Genomic DNA, 14084 nt, shown 5'->3' with positions numbered 1-14084 from the left:
TTTTTTTTTTTTTTTTTTTTTGGAGGGAACATGATCTCTCCCATGCAGTGTTGAGTGGAAGATAGGTACTCATCCTCAAAAAGTTTATGTCTGTGCAGAGAAAAAGCAAGAATGAGCCCTGCTATTTCTTCCTTTTCCCGCAATGCTCAGCCTTCCTATCGATTAAATCAGGGGTGGGCAAAATAGGGCCCATGGGCTAGATTCAGCCTAACAAATGATTCTATCTGGCCTGCAGCTGGCCCTCTGAAGGAGAACTGTATCCCGCCCATGGTTGCCCTGGCTTTTAGCGCGTCTTGTCCTTTTCCCTTCCCTGCGCTGTAGCCAGCTACAGCAGCAACAGCAGCTTCAGTGGTCAGGCAGCCAGCCACTTCCCTCCCTGGCCTGGCCCACTTCACTCTGCCTTGCTCCACAGCCCCTAGCATATGCTCCAAGGCAGGGAGCACTGAGGTCCTAGCCAGGCTTCTGCCCAGTGAGGCTGCCTGCGAGCAGCTCTGATCCTGTAGCCATTGGCAGACCAGACAGCCTGGCCCCCCACTGAGAGTCAAAACTCAGGTATGATTCTTCCTACTGTCAGAGAAGAGGATGTAGGGGGAAGACAGCCAGGACCCACAGTTTATCTGGACCCAACCAAGGCCTGGCCTGCCAACGTGGTGCTCTACCTTGTTCCTGCATGCTGCTTTGAACTGTGCCACATGGGGACAGCTGGCACAGTTCCTGCCCAATCCTGAGTCCCTGGCACATGGCTGGCTCAGGCAAGAGCTGGAATACAAAACTGCTCCAGCTGCGCTCATGTGGAACAGTGCAGCACTGGCTTGGTCACATGTTGAGGTCTCAAGACAGGGAAGAAGGTGCAGGGAGAGGGGTTGAAAACAGCATGGCACAGCCCCAGCCCAGCCAGCCCAAGTTAACCCATAGCTCCTGACTCCCTTTTTCCTGCACAAGGCCAAGCCAGTGCCCTCCTGCATTCCCGAGTGCTGCTTCAGGCCACATGGGTACAGCTGCCGCAGTTGCTGCTCAGCGCAACCACATTCAGGGACACAGAGCAGGTGGGGAGGTGCAGAAAGAACTGTGGGGGGCATGTGTGTGTGTTCCTGCACACGTGCATGCCTGTGAGCATGTTATGTGTCTACACATGCGTGCATGCATGCATGCATGCATGCATGAATGTGGAGCCCTCAATAGCTCAAAGCTTGTTAAGTGGCACTCCAGCCCAAATAAGTTCCCACCCCTCGATCAAACGTTCCACCCCACTCCACAATCCTGAAATGCAATTTGAGCACCACCCAACATTATTTCTGAACAGAATAAAATTTAACAAAAATGTCACCTCATACCAAGTATGTGCAGAGAATCAAGATGCAGGCAATCACTAGCTTCAGCAACAATGCTCTAAGCATTTTTTTTGTGCGTCTCCTTTACTCTGAAAGGCATAAGTCATTTTCAGACCCAGCGTTAACTTTGTATGGAATGCATGCATCTCCATCTCAGTGCTGAAAATTATTTACATCACAAAGAAACAGTGCATTGAGCTTATAAAACAATTATTAATGCAAATAAAACTAAAGCGTTTTTACTTCAAGCATACATAAGGGCATTTAGTCTCCCTAATTTGGATCTTCTGCCATACATTGATTGCATCCTAAGTTTGGTCAGTAGTTGTCTAACTCATTTGGAACAGGCAGGCAAGTGTAGTGTGCCATATGCCATTATCTATATGCGACTTGTTGACCTACATTCTTTCTAGCAGGAGGGAGGGATTAAAAATCCATGTGGCATTTATCTGAGAGTTAAAAAACCTCTAATGTCTATTAATGCTTTGAACTCATTCAAACAGTATGCAATATCAACATACATGATCATTTTAGCCTCTTCTAAAAAGCTAGTAACTTCCTGAACAGAAAAAAAATTAAAGAGAGATTACTATGAAAGTCTGCTCTAGTTCCTAAACTTACTTACAAAAACAAACTTAAGAATTCAGCCAAAAAAAAAAAATTAATAAATTAAACTTGTTGGCAGTATCCCTGGAGGTAGCAGAGATACACATTCCCTTCTCCAGAGTTCAAAAGGGAATGGGGGAAACAGGACTATGTCCTGCTGGAGCAAAAGGGATGACATTCAGTGACACAAATTAAGGCTGCCATTGTAGAGCCCTGACCTGTGCCAGGCCTAAATTACTATTCTCTCCCCTCATTTCATTCAGATGCAATTTAATTATTTTTTTAAAAGAGACAAAAACATTCAAACCTGTACCATCTTGTTATGTTTTAAATTAAGAAAAAGGGAAGGGAAAGGGAAGGCAGATCACATGAAAAAGAGTCTTACAATTTCATATAGTTATCCAATATTTTAGTCCTAAAAGTGATTTAGAAATGGAACACTGGATGGTCAAGCCTCCCCTGGCAAAGGTCCTGATTCTGCAGATACAAGATGCATTTACATATCTGAACAAATCCACTAAAATTCAGTGAGGCTATGATGCAGAAGATTGGTATTTTCAGCATTATGGCCAAATACTGTAGGTAAATGACTGCACAAAAGCCTGAAGTAAAGCTACCAAGAAAGGGAATGACCTGAGGAATACAAAAATACAAAAGAAACAGAGACATAATAAATAGTAAAAAGTTAATTAAAATTAAGATAATTTTAATTATTAAAATACTAAAAAAAGAATGAATTGAAATGAAAAAGAATCTTTTTGTTGGCTTAAAATTGAAGGAACTTAATAATACTTTTAAAAAGCACTCCAACTGCTTCACACATACTAAAATATGTACTCTCCCCCTACACAAAGCTGACTAAGCCAACAGAAGGGGGGAAAAAATCATGCAAACTATGAACAACTGACTGTTACAAGAAAGATGTCCTTACTTGCAGTTCCCCTGTCAGTTTGGCACTTTGATACACAGCAGTTCCAAATTATTAAGCACTGAAAATATAAACTTGACCATATACAGTAAAACAAGTTACACAACTAGTATTAATATATTTCAAAATGTACGCTAGGGCTGTACAGAGCAATATTTTATTATCCTGGGAAGAATCTTGCTGGCCTGCTGCGAATCTTAATTTGACTTGTGGGCAATATTAACTATTCTGTTGCCTGCAGCATTTTTTAAAACAGAACTTAGGAAAAAAATGAAAGCCAAAACTAGAAGCCAGCTGAAAGCCAAGTTTGTTTGTTTTTTTTAAAGCCACTTCGTTCTCATTTTTATTTCAACAGATTCATAGGTGATTCTACATGTACATACCCTCCCTCCTCACAGAAATCATAGAAAATTAAGGTTGGAAGGGACCTCAGGAGGTCATCTAGTCCAACCCCTGCTCCAAGCAGGACCAGCCCTAATTAAATCTTTCCAGCCAAGGTTTTGGGGTCTTAAAAGCCTCTAAGGATGGAGATTCTACAACCTTTCTGCATAGCCTGTTCCACTACTTTACTATCCTCCTAGTGAGAAAGTTTCTTTTTTTTTTTTTTTTTTTTTTAAATATCCAGCCTAAACTTCCTTGGCTGGAACTTGAAACCATTGCTCCTTGTTCTGTCATCCGCCACCACTGAGAACAGTCTAGCTCCATCCTCTTTGGAACCCCGCAGTAGGCAATTGAAGGTTGCACCTGCTGGTTTCATTTCAAATATCCTCCTTCTCCCTCCCCCTTGACTAATAGAAAGTTTATATTCTTTTTTCCCCTTTTTGTTTCTAGTATTTGGTGCATCTCTTGACTTTTTTTTTTTTTTTAAATCAACAAAAAGAAATTACAGCATTCCTTTAAAATCAAATGCACAAAAAGCCCCTTAATCCTTTGCTCTTTTCAATGTCTCTTAAAGGAACACACAGGATTAAAAAACTAACTCTTCATAATGGTACCTGAAGTTCACAGTTGTGCATTTGTCCTACAGGTGGGCAGAGAACTCTAATCACTGATCTGTAGGTATTAATGAGCTAGCCATCCATTACAGACAACATACAGACCCCATTAATTCAAAAAGGGGTGCTAGCAACGAAGAATTTTTTATCAAAAAAAGTTACAGGTCGAAATTAAAGATGATCTTTTCTTTAAAAAAAAATTGCATATTCACAGCTGCCATAGTCTAATCTTGTTTCATATTATCATATCATCCATTATATATACCATGCTCTAAGGCTGTGTCTAGCTGGGTCTTAAAAGCCTGCAAGGAAGGAGAGTTCACAACTTCTCTGGGTAGCCTGTTCCAGTGTTTTACTAAGCTTCTTCTAGTGAGAAAATTCTTCCTAATATCCAACTTAAACTTCCCGTGCTGCAACCTGAGCCTGTGATCAAAGTTAAGTGCCAGTATTACAAGTTGGTAATATTCTGATGCAGCATGCCTCAAGCAAGGACAGAACCTGCCATTGGCAATCTTAGTTTAAAAAAAAAAAAATTAAAATCCTAGAATAAAGTAAATTTAACACTAGTGTACATGCAGGCTCTCTCAGAGGTCGAGAGAGGCCAAGGCCACTTCCATTTTTTGAGGCTCCTGGTATATTAAAAAAAAATATTAATTCATAGTGCATTACAGGTGATGTGGCCCGGTAATGGGACATGAGTTTAAAGTTGTATGATGAATGTCTTCTTCTTTCAATCCTGTCAGTGTATCTCTGTGTCTGTATGTATAAACTCATTTGGAGATAACGTCAAAAGTCTAAATTTGAGGCCCTCCGTGAATGAGAGGCCCGGGCCAAATGGCCCTCCTGTGATAGGCCCTGTGTACATGCACACACAAAAGAAGTTAGTTCTAGAGCTGAAGAAGTATATCACAGAACAGCTCCAGCAGCCATAACTTAAAACACAGTGATTGTCAACCAGGGTGCCCCGAGATCCTTTTAAGGTTGCTGTGGGTGCTATGCAATGTTAGCACTGTACAAACATGATCCACAAGATAAACCTAGACATTTCAAACAGGAATTCATAGGGTTAAAACATTCAGGCCTCCTATAGTCCAACTTCTTTGCAACAGAAGAATTGCTCTATTATCTTTCTGAAGTCAAAAGAATAAAAACTAAGGGCTGGCATTTTCTGAAGGAAGCCTGGAGTCTAAAAAGCAGTATGAACTACTGCTTTAAGAAAACCCATAACGAGCACATAGCACAGGGGGCCCCAAAGCGTGTGGTCCACAGACCTCCTGGGTGTCCACAAACTAAGTGGTCAAAAAAAGATGATCATAAATCAAAAGTATTTGAATACCCCACTTACAATTCACAAGGGTCCACACCATCATTTGAAAACTTTTTAGGGGTCTGCAAATGAAAAAAAGGTTGAAAAACCACAGCTCTAGCATAACTGTGAGTGCACGCAAAGCTCAGGCAAGTCCAGCTGTACAACCTAACTTATGTTCACAGGAATCACTGTTTCAAACCTATTAGTGGTAACTACCTCAGATTAAAAATTTCCCAAGGTGAACAATGCTCTTATGAAGGCAACATATTCCCCTACTACTCCTCAGAACTACCTGCCTGCTATCCATGTTTAAGGTGCTCGAACACATCTACATTCCACAATCTCCTGTTTTGCAAGTTACTAAGTTCAGAGCAAAAACAAGCTTTACAAGCCACTCCAACCTATTGACTTCGTACCACAGACTGCTAAAAAGATCAGAACTGTTGAAAAGCACCAGTGGTGCTTTATTCCCGTTTTAAATACCCAAATCAGTTTTTAGGAATCTAGATCTGACCAAAAACAAGTGGGATTTAAAAGACTAAGCATAAGGCTTTCAAAGGTTTTAACACTTCTGGAGATGCAGATATATGCCTAATGGGTGTGGAGTTAGATACTTATCTGCATGTATAAGTATTCTGATTTTTAAAAAACCTGACTTTTAGAGACTAGATTGCTTTTGAGTGGGAGGTATGGACCTGTGAAATTTTTACCCAGGCTCTTAACAGTCTGTAACCAAAACACCATGGAGTTACAAATAATTCTTAAATGTCTTTGAGGAAGTTGTTTTTCTGAAGCATAGCCCAGGTCTGGTTTTTAACGTGTGGTGGAAGCTTTGTAAAGAAGTGTTTTACACATTTCCATGTAGTGGTCATACACAATGCTCTGTTTCCTTTTTCTTAAATTACAGTTTACCTAGGTAACTGTGTGAACAGAGGCTCTTGCAAATTAGCTTTCACACCATCCCACCTGATAAACTGTGGCCACAACTCAGTGACAGAATAACTATTTATAATCATACAAAATGAGGCTTGGAAGGGACCTCAGAAGGACATCTAGTCCAACCTCCTGCTCAAAGTAAGATCACCCCCAACTAGATCATCCCAGTCAAGGCTCTGTCTAGCTGGGTCTTAAAAGCCTGCAAGGATGGAGAGTTCACAATTTCTCTGGGTAACCTGTTCCAGTGTTTTACTAAGCTCCTAGTGAGAAAATTCTTCCTAATATCCAACTTAAACTTCCCGTGCTGCAGCTTGAACCTGTTGCTCCTCGTTCTGTCAACATATCTGTAGTCACATGGTGTGATGTCACTGAACAGGACTGTTGCACTGCTATAGGAATCAAATCTAACATATTATTTTTTAAAATTACTGATGGAAATGAGAGAAAAATACACTATAAAGTTATTCCTTGTTTAAATGATCTGAACATTTCTACACCTATCATTCAGAAGGAACAGAATGTAGTCAGTCATTCGCAAAACTTCTCAAGTCATCTTTAAGTTTCCTATACTGCTGAACACCCATATACTTCTGTTACATGGACAAAAAAGGAACTCTTTCTATGCCCTTATAGCTATTCTGTAACCTCTCCAACAACTTGAGACAGTAGTTCTTCATTTTTCTTCCTTTTCTTCAACTTATGTTTCCCCTTTCTCTTCTTCTGCTTTCCCCATTTCTTCCTTTCACCTAACTTGTAGAAGTTTACCATGTGCTTTATTTTGAGAAAATGTGAAGCATCAAAATAACATCTACTGGGCCTGGCTGCTTTGTTTCTCATTTAAAGTAAGTCTTGAAAAGTCTGAACTCCAGTATGTAGGACAGAGAGAAGTCATCATCACCCCAGGACAGATATGCACCCACAGTTCTCCCAACAACAAAAACCCCTTCCATAGTCTGCCAGGGACTATGAGCCAAATGCATCTTAACTCTGACCAGGACACTGCTGCAGTGTCAGATAGCACAGGAAATAATTTTCATTGCTTACAGAAGCCAGTGTTTTCTGGACAAGATGCACACAGTAAAATAAAAATAATTTACGCTTGAATTTTTCTCTGACCATCCCATTACTCATTTTATAAATACCTGATCTTGTTGCAATGTGTAGCACTACATATTAAATCTCCAGTTGTATGCCTTTTTAGCTAGTTGATAAGAATTCTGTAGTGGGAATGGTTTACACAATTTAAAGTTTATACTGTCAGATTCACCACAGAATTCCTGTTAGTGAATCTGATGCACCACAAATGGGAAGTGTCTAGTATCTTCTTAGAGAATAAAAGAATCCAAGACCAAACGTAAGTTTGCTCATTCACCAGATGAAAATCTTTACTATCCGTTGCAGAAGTATATCTGCTGGATTGTCATACACGACAATTTATATCCAAATTAAAACTCTGTGAAACAGAGAAAAATTATATCATATGGTAAAGTCACAATAATAGGGGGTGGGGAAAAGTACTGAACTCCAGCACTAACCTTGTTGTTCAGACTCCGCTTCAACTTTTGCAGGGCTTGGTGCTACAGGAAGGGGTCGTGGAGGACGAGGCTTTGGAGTTGGAGGAGAAATCTTTTTTCTTCCAATGTACTCTACATATGTTCCCGGAAAGTCACCCCTCTCCCCTGTGGTTTCATTAAAGCCATTCAACCAACCAATTTCTTCAGGCTTTGCTTCTTCCCCTTCACTGAATCCAAGTGCTAGTAAGGTACCTTTATTCACAGTTAATATATCCCCTACGTGCAAGTCAATGTCTTCTTCCCGCTCTTTTTTGTAGTCATATAAAGCTCTGTACTGGTATCCTTCTGCACTCATCCTTGGGAAGTGTTTTAACATTCAATAATATTATTAAACAATACAAAACCTGAACTGTCCAGTTATATTTTATGTACAAATATATACTAAAAGGGATAGAAAAATGTCAATAGTAATTCCTAAAGAATAAAATCATCCAGAGATACAAAAAGCACCAAGATCAGTCATTATGTTGCCGATAATTTATTTGCGTATTTATTTTTAGTTAATGATGTTGCAGAAGAATGGGTTCCACTTTTATAGCAATAGTCTTCCAATCAGTTTCTCTTCCAAGTTTCCCGGCAGTTCTGGATCCAAATATTTGAGTTTATCTGGGTTGTAGAACCTGCAACTCCTCCTTCCAATGTACTTGCCATAGAGGGCTCATGCGTCTTAAACCTTTTGTCACTGAGCTTTGCATACATGCTTTACCTAAAAAAGGAAAAAAAAATACAAAGGAAAATTTGTGGGGTTTTTCATGTTTCACTAGACTTGTGAACTTAAGACCACAGCCATGTTTTGGATAGGACTTGTGATCACACGGAAAGGCCCAAGAGAGGGTTGAGAATTGCACCAATGTAAAATATAAATATATTAATGTAGCTATATTACTCATCTATAATTGACTGAGTACAAAATTCTGGGTTATTTTTGGTGAAAACAGAGTATCAGGCTTTGGTTTAGGAACCAGACCCCCACTTATAACATTGTTCCTATGGGAAAATCAGTTCCGAGTTCCAACGTTTCAACTTAAGACAGGTTTCAGGAACTAATTGTGTCATAAGTCCGAGGACTGTTTGTATTTGGAAATTCCTAGTGAATACCACAGTGTCTGGAGAGGACTTTCTCTACCGCCTTTCTCACAATGCAGCCTCTAACCTGGCACTAGAAGTCCATCCATCCTTTCTGATGGCCCATAGCCACAACTTTTCTTAGCAAAGGAATGATAGAACAGAAGCCTACTGGAACTGGTGCTGACATGGACAACATTATTTTCTTCTGTGGTTCTAGCAGAGAGGATGAGGATCTGAAGAGTAGTTTCCCCTTAACCTACCAGGGCTTTATATAAGTTTGCACAGAACAGCTTGGGAGAAGAAAGACTGATGCTACTTGGATTAAACAAGATGTCCTTTAGGGGACATCTGGGATATTTCATAAAAACGTACCAAAAAAAAGTCAGAGGTGATCTTACCCTCCTCTTTTGCAGGTATAATATCTCTTAAAATTGCACTCTTCAGGGTTTTTAGGCTTTCTGCCCACCCTATTTAAAAAAAAAATCATCCTAGTGCTAAATATCAGCAACTGAAACTGACACACCCAGGCTACGGAAGGAGCAGCAGCAGCTCCTGGGCAGTGTTGGGGGAGCACCCTGAAATTATACTTGTACGGCTGCAGATCTGAAAATTCCTATCTGGTCTTTTTGACCAACTGAAGAAAAAATGCTGTTAACCTTTTTTTAATATACTAAAAAGTAGCTCAGAAACTTACAGAACACTGAGGCCTTTCTAAAAATCTTTATTATTTTAACTGTTGTTCATTTCCATTCATTTAAAAAGCCAATCTGATGCATAATCTGAATAGCTGTGCTGGAAACAAAAGTAGTACAAAATATTCAATGTCATATTGTAAAATTTAAATTGCAGTAGACTAAACACTTTAACAGGGTTATGTAATACTACTAGGTAATAATTTTATTGAATACGAAATTCTTAGTTTAGCAGGAAGCTGGATTTATTCAGAGTAACACTCACTTTCACACTAGAAAGTGGTGATATCTCAGTCAACAAATTTATATATCGCATAGCTAACTGCAAACTGTTTTGTAAGAAATGATATGGCACCACATTTAATGAGATTCTGAATTGAAACAGTTATTCCCTTAACTAAATCGAAATTAATCTCTTTCTCCACAACAAACCCCAAAAGATGGATCCACCTATCAACCATGTAATAGGGTGGCTCAGTTGTTTCTGCAGCACTGTTCTTTATGTTTCAGAGACCTAACAAAGTATACTCAGTAGGTCCAAGAACAGTAGAGACTGAACAGGAAAAGGAATTATAAATACACTAAAAATCTCTCCCATGTTCAGCACTAGAGCATGCAGGTAAAGAAGGAAGGTGGGAGTGATGAGGGCTACAGCCTTTGCCTTCTATCTGATGGTCCTGATCTTCAGTAAGTTCATAGTTTCATAGATGTTAGGGAAGGGACCTATTAGATCATTGAGTGTGACCCCCTGCCCTGGGCAGCAATGAGTGCTTGGGTCAGATGACCCCAGCCAGGTATCTGTCCAATCTCCTTTTAAATGCCTCCAAAGAAGGGGACAGCACTACATTCCTTGCAAGCTTATTCCATATTTTGGCAACCCTCACTGTAAAGAATTTTTTCCTGATGTCCAATCTGAATTTGCTCTCTTCCAGTCTGTGGCCATTATTTCTAGTTACCCTAACAGGTGCCCTGGTTAACTTTGTATCCCCTATTTCTTGCTGGTGCCACCTGATGAGTTCCCTCTTTTCTACTTAGTTCCCAATGGAGCCACAAGAAGCTGACAGGTCCCATAACCTACATGACATGAGGATTATTCCTAGAGCCCCTGCAACATTATACAGAGACATCTGTCTTTAAGTGCCTGGCTCCCCCAGCTTTTTCTACAGTATGACCAAATATGACTCAATTCCCTCTGAGCTTCAAAGTGAAGTCTCCTTATGCACTTTGGAAAATCCCACCCCTAACTTGTAGCTCATGCTGCTTAATATAAAGAATCTGTAAACTTTTAAATTAAAATGGATATTTTTCTTTGTTGGCTGCTAATTTATTTTCTCATTCAAAGGCAAATGTAGACAATCCTTCCAGAATAAAAGGGGGCAAGGGGGAGGGGGAATCTGCAACACAAGCAACAATTAAAAGGTACAGCAGTAATGTTGTAAGAAATGGGAGTAGTCCATGCTTACAACAAGGGAACACAGTGCACTTACACACCTTAGTTCTGGATTTGGAACTCAACTGTTTCCCATTTTAAAAAAACATCAAAAAAGCGCAGCAAAACCTGTTACAAAATTACCACTTCCACAAGCCTAAATTTTCTGAAATATTTAATTTTCTTGTTAAGAAAGGTTCAACAAGTGTTCTACTACAACCACGCACTTTGCTCTTACTGCCTTCAGGCATTTTGGCAGATAACCAAATCATTCTCCTGAACGCTGCATAATTTAACTGACTTGACCTACTCCTCCTATCTTTTGTCATCAGATATCACAGCAACTTAAAAAAAAAAAAACCCAACTTACTACCAGTAAAGACTGGTTATATCCCTCACATGTGACCTATCAATTCAAAATTTGAAATCTTGTAGAAACGTGTGAAATATTTTTGATCTAGTTTAAAATAGGAAACTCCAAACTGATTAAGTCCACATCCAAAAGAAAGAAATGTGAAAAAAAGGCCTAATTTGTATGTTAGAACTATTTTAGACTTGAGCAAGTAGTACAAGGTTGCCTCAAGTCCAGCTAGCTGGACACTGGCAGAATTCAAGAAATAGTGAGCTGCTGTAATGCCTCCGGCCCAGCCACCATCAGCACGGCCTTGTCATCTTTGCATGTGACTACAGGTTTCCCTCACTTGATGCAGGTTCAGTATGTGCAAATTCGTTCTTAAGCAATAACCCTTTTTATACCAAAAATTTGTTATACGTGAGGTAAACGCACTCTTATGCAACTGGTGTGGTAGAAGCCCAGTCAGCTGCTTTGTGCAGTGCATTGTGAGAGTAACATGCACCAAAATATAGCCTCCTGTGTGGCTCTGTGCCCCTTGCTTGTTGTTTGCAACACGTGTTTCTGTAGTTGCCATCCCCATTATGATAGTGCCCTGTGCTTGCGTGTAGTGTCTGCTGTTGATGAGTACCAAAATTGTCTTGTAAAAGTGGTAGCAATGAGTCTGGGGGTCAGTAGAGTCAAGGTCTTGACACATATCCCTATTTGTTGCATTGTAAAGTGTGTTCCCTTTATGTGAATGAGTTATGTGCTGTTTTCCAGAAACGCATGTACAGCATAAAGCGAGGGAAACCCAGATCTCTGGTTGCTGCAATGAAACCTGGCAACAACTAGTACACTGTATGTATAGGCCAGGGCAGAGCGGCTGGATTCACGCTTGCAGGTACCCAGTAACCCAAACAACATCACACAGGATGCAGAATCAGCACCATCTTTATAGTTTATGGCCAAAAACAAAAAGCCTCAAGGGGTTAAATGGAGCATCAGGTTCTTGTCCAGGCCAACTTCTAGCCCCTACCAACTTCCTCACATACATACCAATTGCTCCATGTTTGTGCACTGGTAAGCAAACATGCCCTTAGAGAGTTACTAGAGGCTCTTATAAACCTATACCTATACAACAGAGGAGGAAAATGCTCTTTTCCATCTCTTCCCCATCAAAAATTATATTCAGACTTCCAAACCAGCGGTAGGCAAGTATTCCCTCTCACAACATTCCTTTAACTGGCTGAGGAAAAAAAAGCAGCCGTCTCTACACATTGCTTCTGACAAGGCTAAAGCAACATCTGAATCCAATACTTATTCCACATGCTTATCAAGGTAACAAAGCATTTTTCCCTTCTTAGGTAGTCATGCCTAAGGAACAATTGTATCTTGTCTTGTCAGACAATGATACTCATGCTTTCATCTGACTTTTTTTTCCCCAAAGAGTCCCTGAATTGACAGTGGAGGACAAATAAAATCCTAGAGGGGGAAGGGACTGCAGAGTGCATTAACTTCTCTTCCACAGCAATCATGTGAGCTTTGTCAGCAGAAGCTGACCAACGCATTTAGAGAAGCAGAGCAAAAGCACTAAAATGAGACAAACTGAACTTTAATATAGACTTGCTTGAAGGCTAATTCTCTTTTCCCCACTAGGTGTCTACACAGGTGCAAGTCAAATTTCAGTTATCTCTCCACTGAATTGCTTTGGATGCTGCCATTCTCTAAATAGAAGTAAACAGGATAAGCAACTTATCTGGATGTTATCTTCCTTAGGAAAATAGCAAACAAAGGAGGATTTATTACCTAACTTGTATCCCCTTATCTTTGGAGAAAACTACCTAAGCCTCTGAGGTTTCTTGCACTGAAAGAGTTCAAGTATTTCTGTGCAAATAAGTTAACTGAATCAGTTCTATATTTCAAAAAGTTGCACCACTCTGGCACGCACCATAAAACACGACATGCACAACGACCATCACTGCAGGGCCACATTACAGAGGGGAAAAGAAAAAGCACAAGACTTTTTCTTTTACCAGCTTATCTTGCTGCCACAGCTAAGCGTCTTCCCGTGGTATTAAGCAGCAGAAGGAGTTCACCCTCTGCACTGCCCCAGAAGACCTCCACTGACAGCAGTCAAGAGGTCACCTACAGACTGAAATCTCCTTTCAGGGGAAATCGGCTTTGCAGCAGGCGAAGGGCTGGCCCCTATGCCAGCTCCTCGCAGGTGTCAGCACGACCTACTGCAACCGCAGTCCCTCTGCGGCTTGGGGCAGGAATTTGGCAACCTGGGCCAGCCCTTTCCTCCCCTGCCGAACCCGAAGGCTCCTCCGTTCCTGGGAAAAGTCCACAGCGGGGAACAAAAGCTGTGCGCCCAGCAGGCACGGGGCCTCGAGGAGCCCAGAAGCTAGCCCTTTCTCTAAGTCTCTCAAAGTCCCCCCACAAAACCCCCCCAAACAAAACAAGACAAAAACAACAACAAAAAACCCCACAAGAACCCTCCCTTGCCAAGGAAGGCGATGGCTAGAGACCTTTTGTTTGAAATGTTACAGGAAGCGCTGTAGGAGCGAGGAAGGGAAGAGAAGGGCAAAGCCTTGCACGCCTCTCAGCCCGGGGGTGCAGGGGAGGCGCCGGCGGGGGGAGGCTGCGTCCCGGGGCCGCTGCTCCTGCTCCTGCTCCTGCTCCCGCTCCCGCTCCGCTCAGCCCAAGCCTGGGGGCAGCGCCCGCGCCCGCGCCCGCGCCCGCTTTGTTCCCGGCCCCGAGGTCTCGCTGCAGGGAGGCGGCCGCACTTCCGCGCACAACAGGGAAGAGCAGCGCCGAGTCCCGCCGTCTACCCGCCGCGCCGCACCGCTCCTACCTTCCCGGTCCCGGTCCCGGTCCCGGCC

General features: G+C 41.5%; 1 protein-coding gene across 3 annotated transcripts in view; it reads right to left on the bottom strand.

The window, feature by feature from the left end:
* PIK3R1 (phosphoinositide-3-kinase regulatory subunit 1) overlaps positions 1-14076 on the bottom strand; it is an 82113-nt gene extending 68037 nt beyond the window's left edge. The window contains exons 1-2 of one of the 3 annotated variants that reach the window (XM_019532173.1): positions 14057-14076; positions 7641-8385 (exon numbers count right to left, since the gene is read on the bottom strand). In XM_019532173.1, coding sequence (XP_019387718.1) covers positions 7641-7995 — 355 coding nt within the window. In that variant the 5' untranslated portion in view covers positions 7996-8385; positions 14057-14076. Of the gene's footprint in view, positions 1-7640; positions 8386-9441; positions 9540-13730; positions 13753-14056 lie in introns of those variants that run through there. The other 2 variants (XM_019532174.1, XM_019532172.1) reach the window with 2 other exon arrangements.
* Between the last annotated feature and the right edge of the window lie 8 nt (positions 14077-14084).

This window comes from Crocodylus porosus, unplaced genomic scaffold (genome assembly GCF_001723895.1).
Source record: "Crocodylus porosus isolate Cpor-Errol unplaced genomic scaffold, CroPor_comp1, whole genome shotgun sequence".
In the NCBI taxonomy this organism is placed as follows: Eukaryota; Metazoa; Chordata; order Crocodylia; family Crocodylidae; genus Crocodylus; species Crocodylus porosus.
Note: the sequence above shows the minus strand (reverse complement) of the source record. Positions and strands in the feature narration are given on the sequence as shown.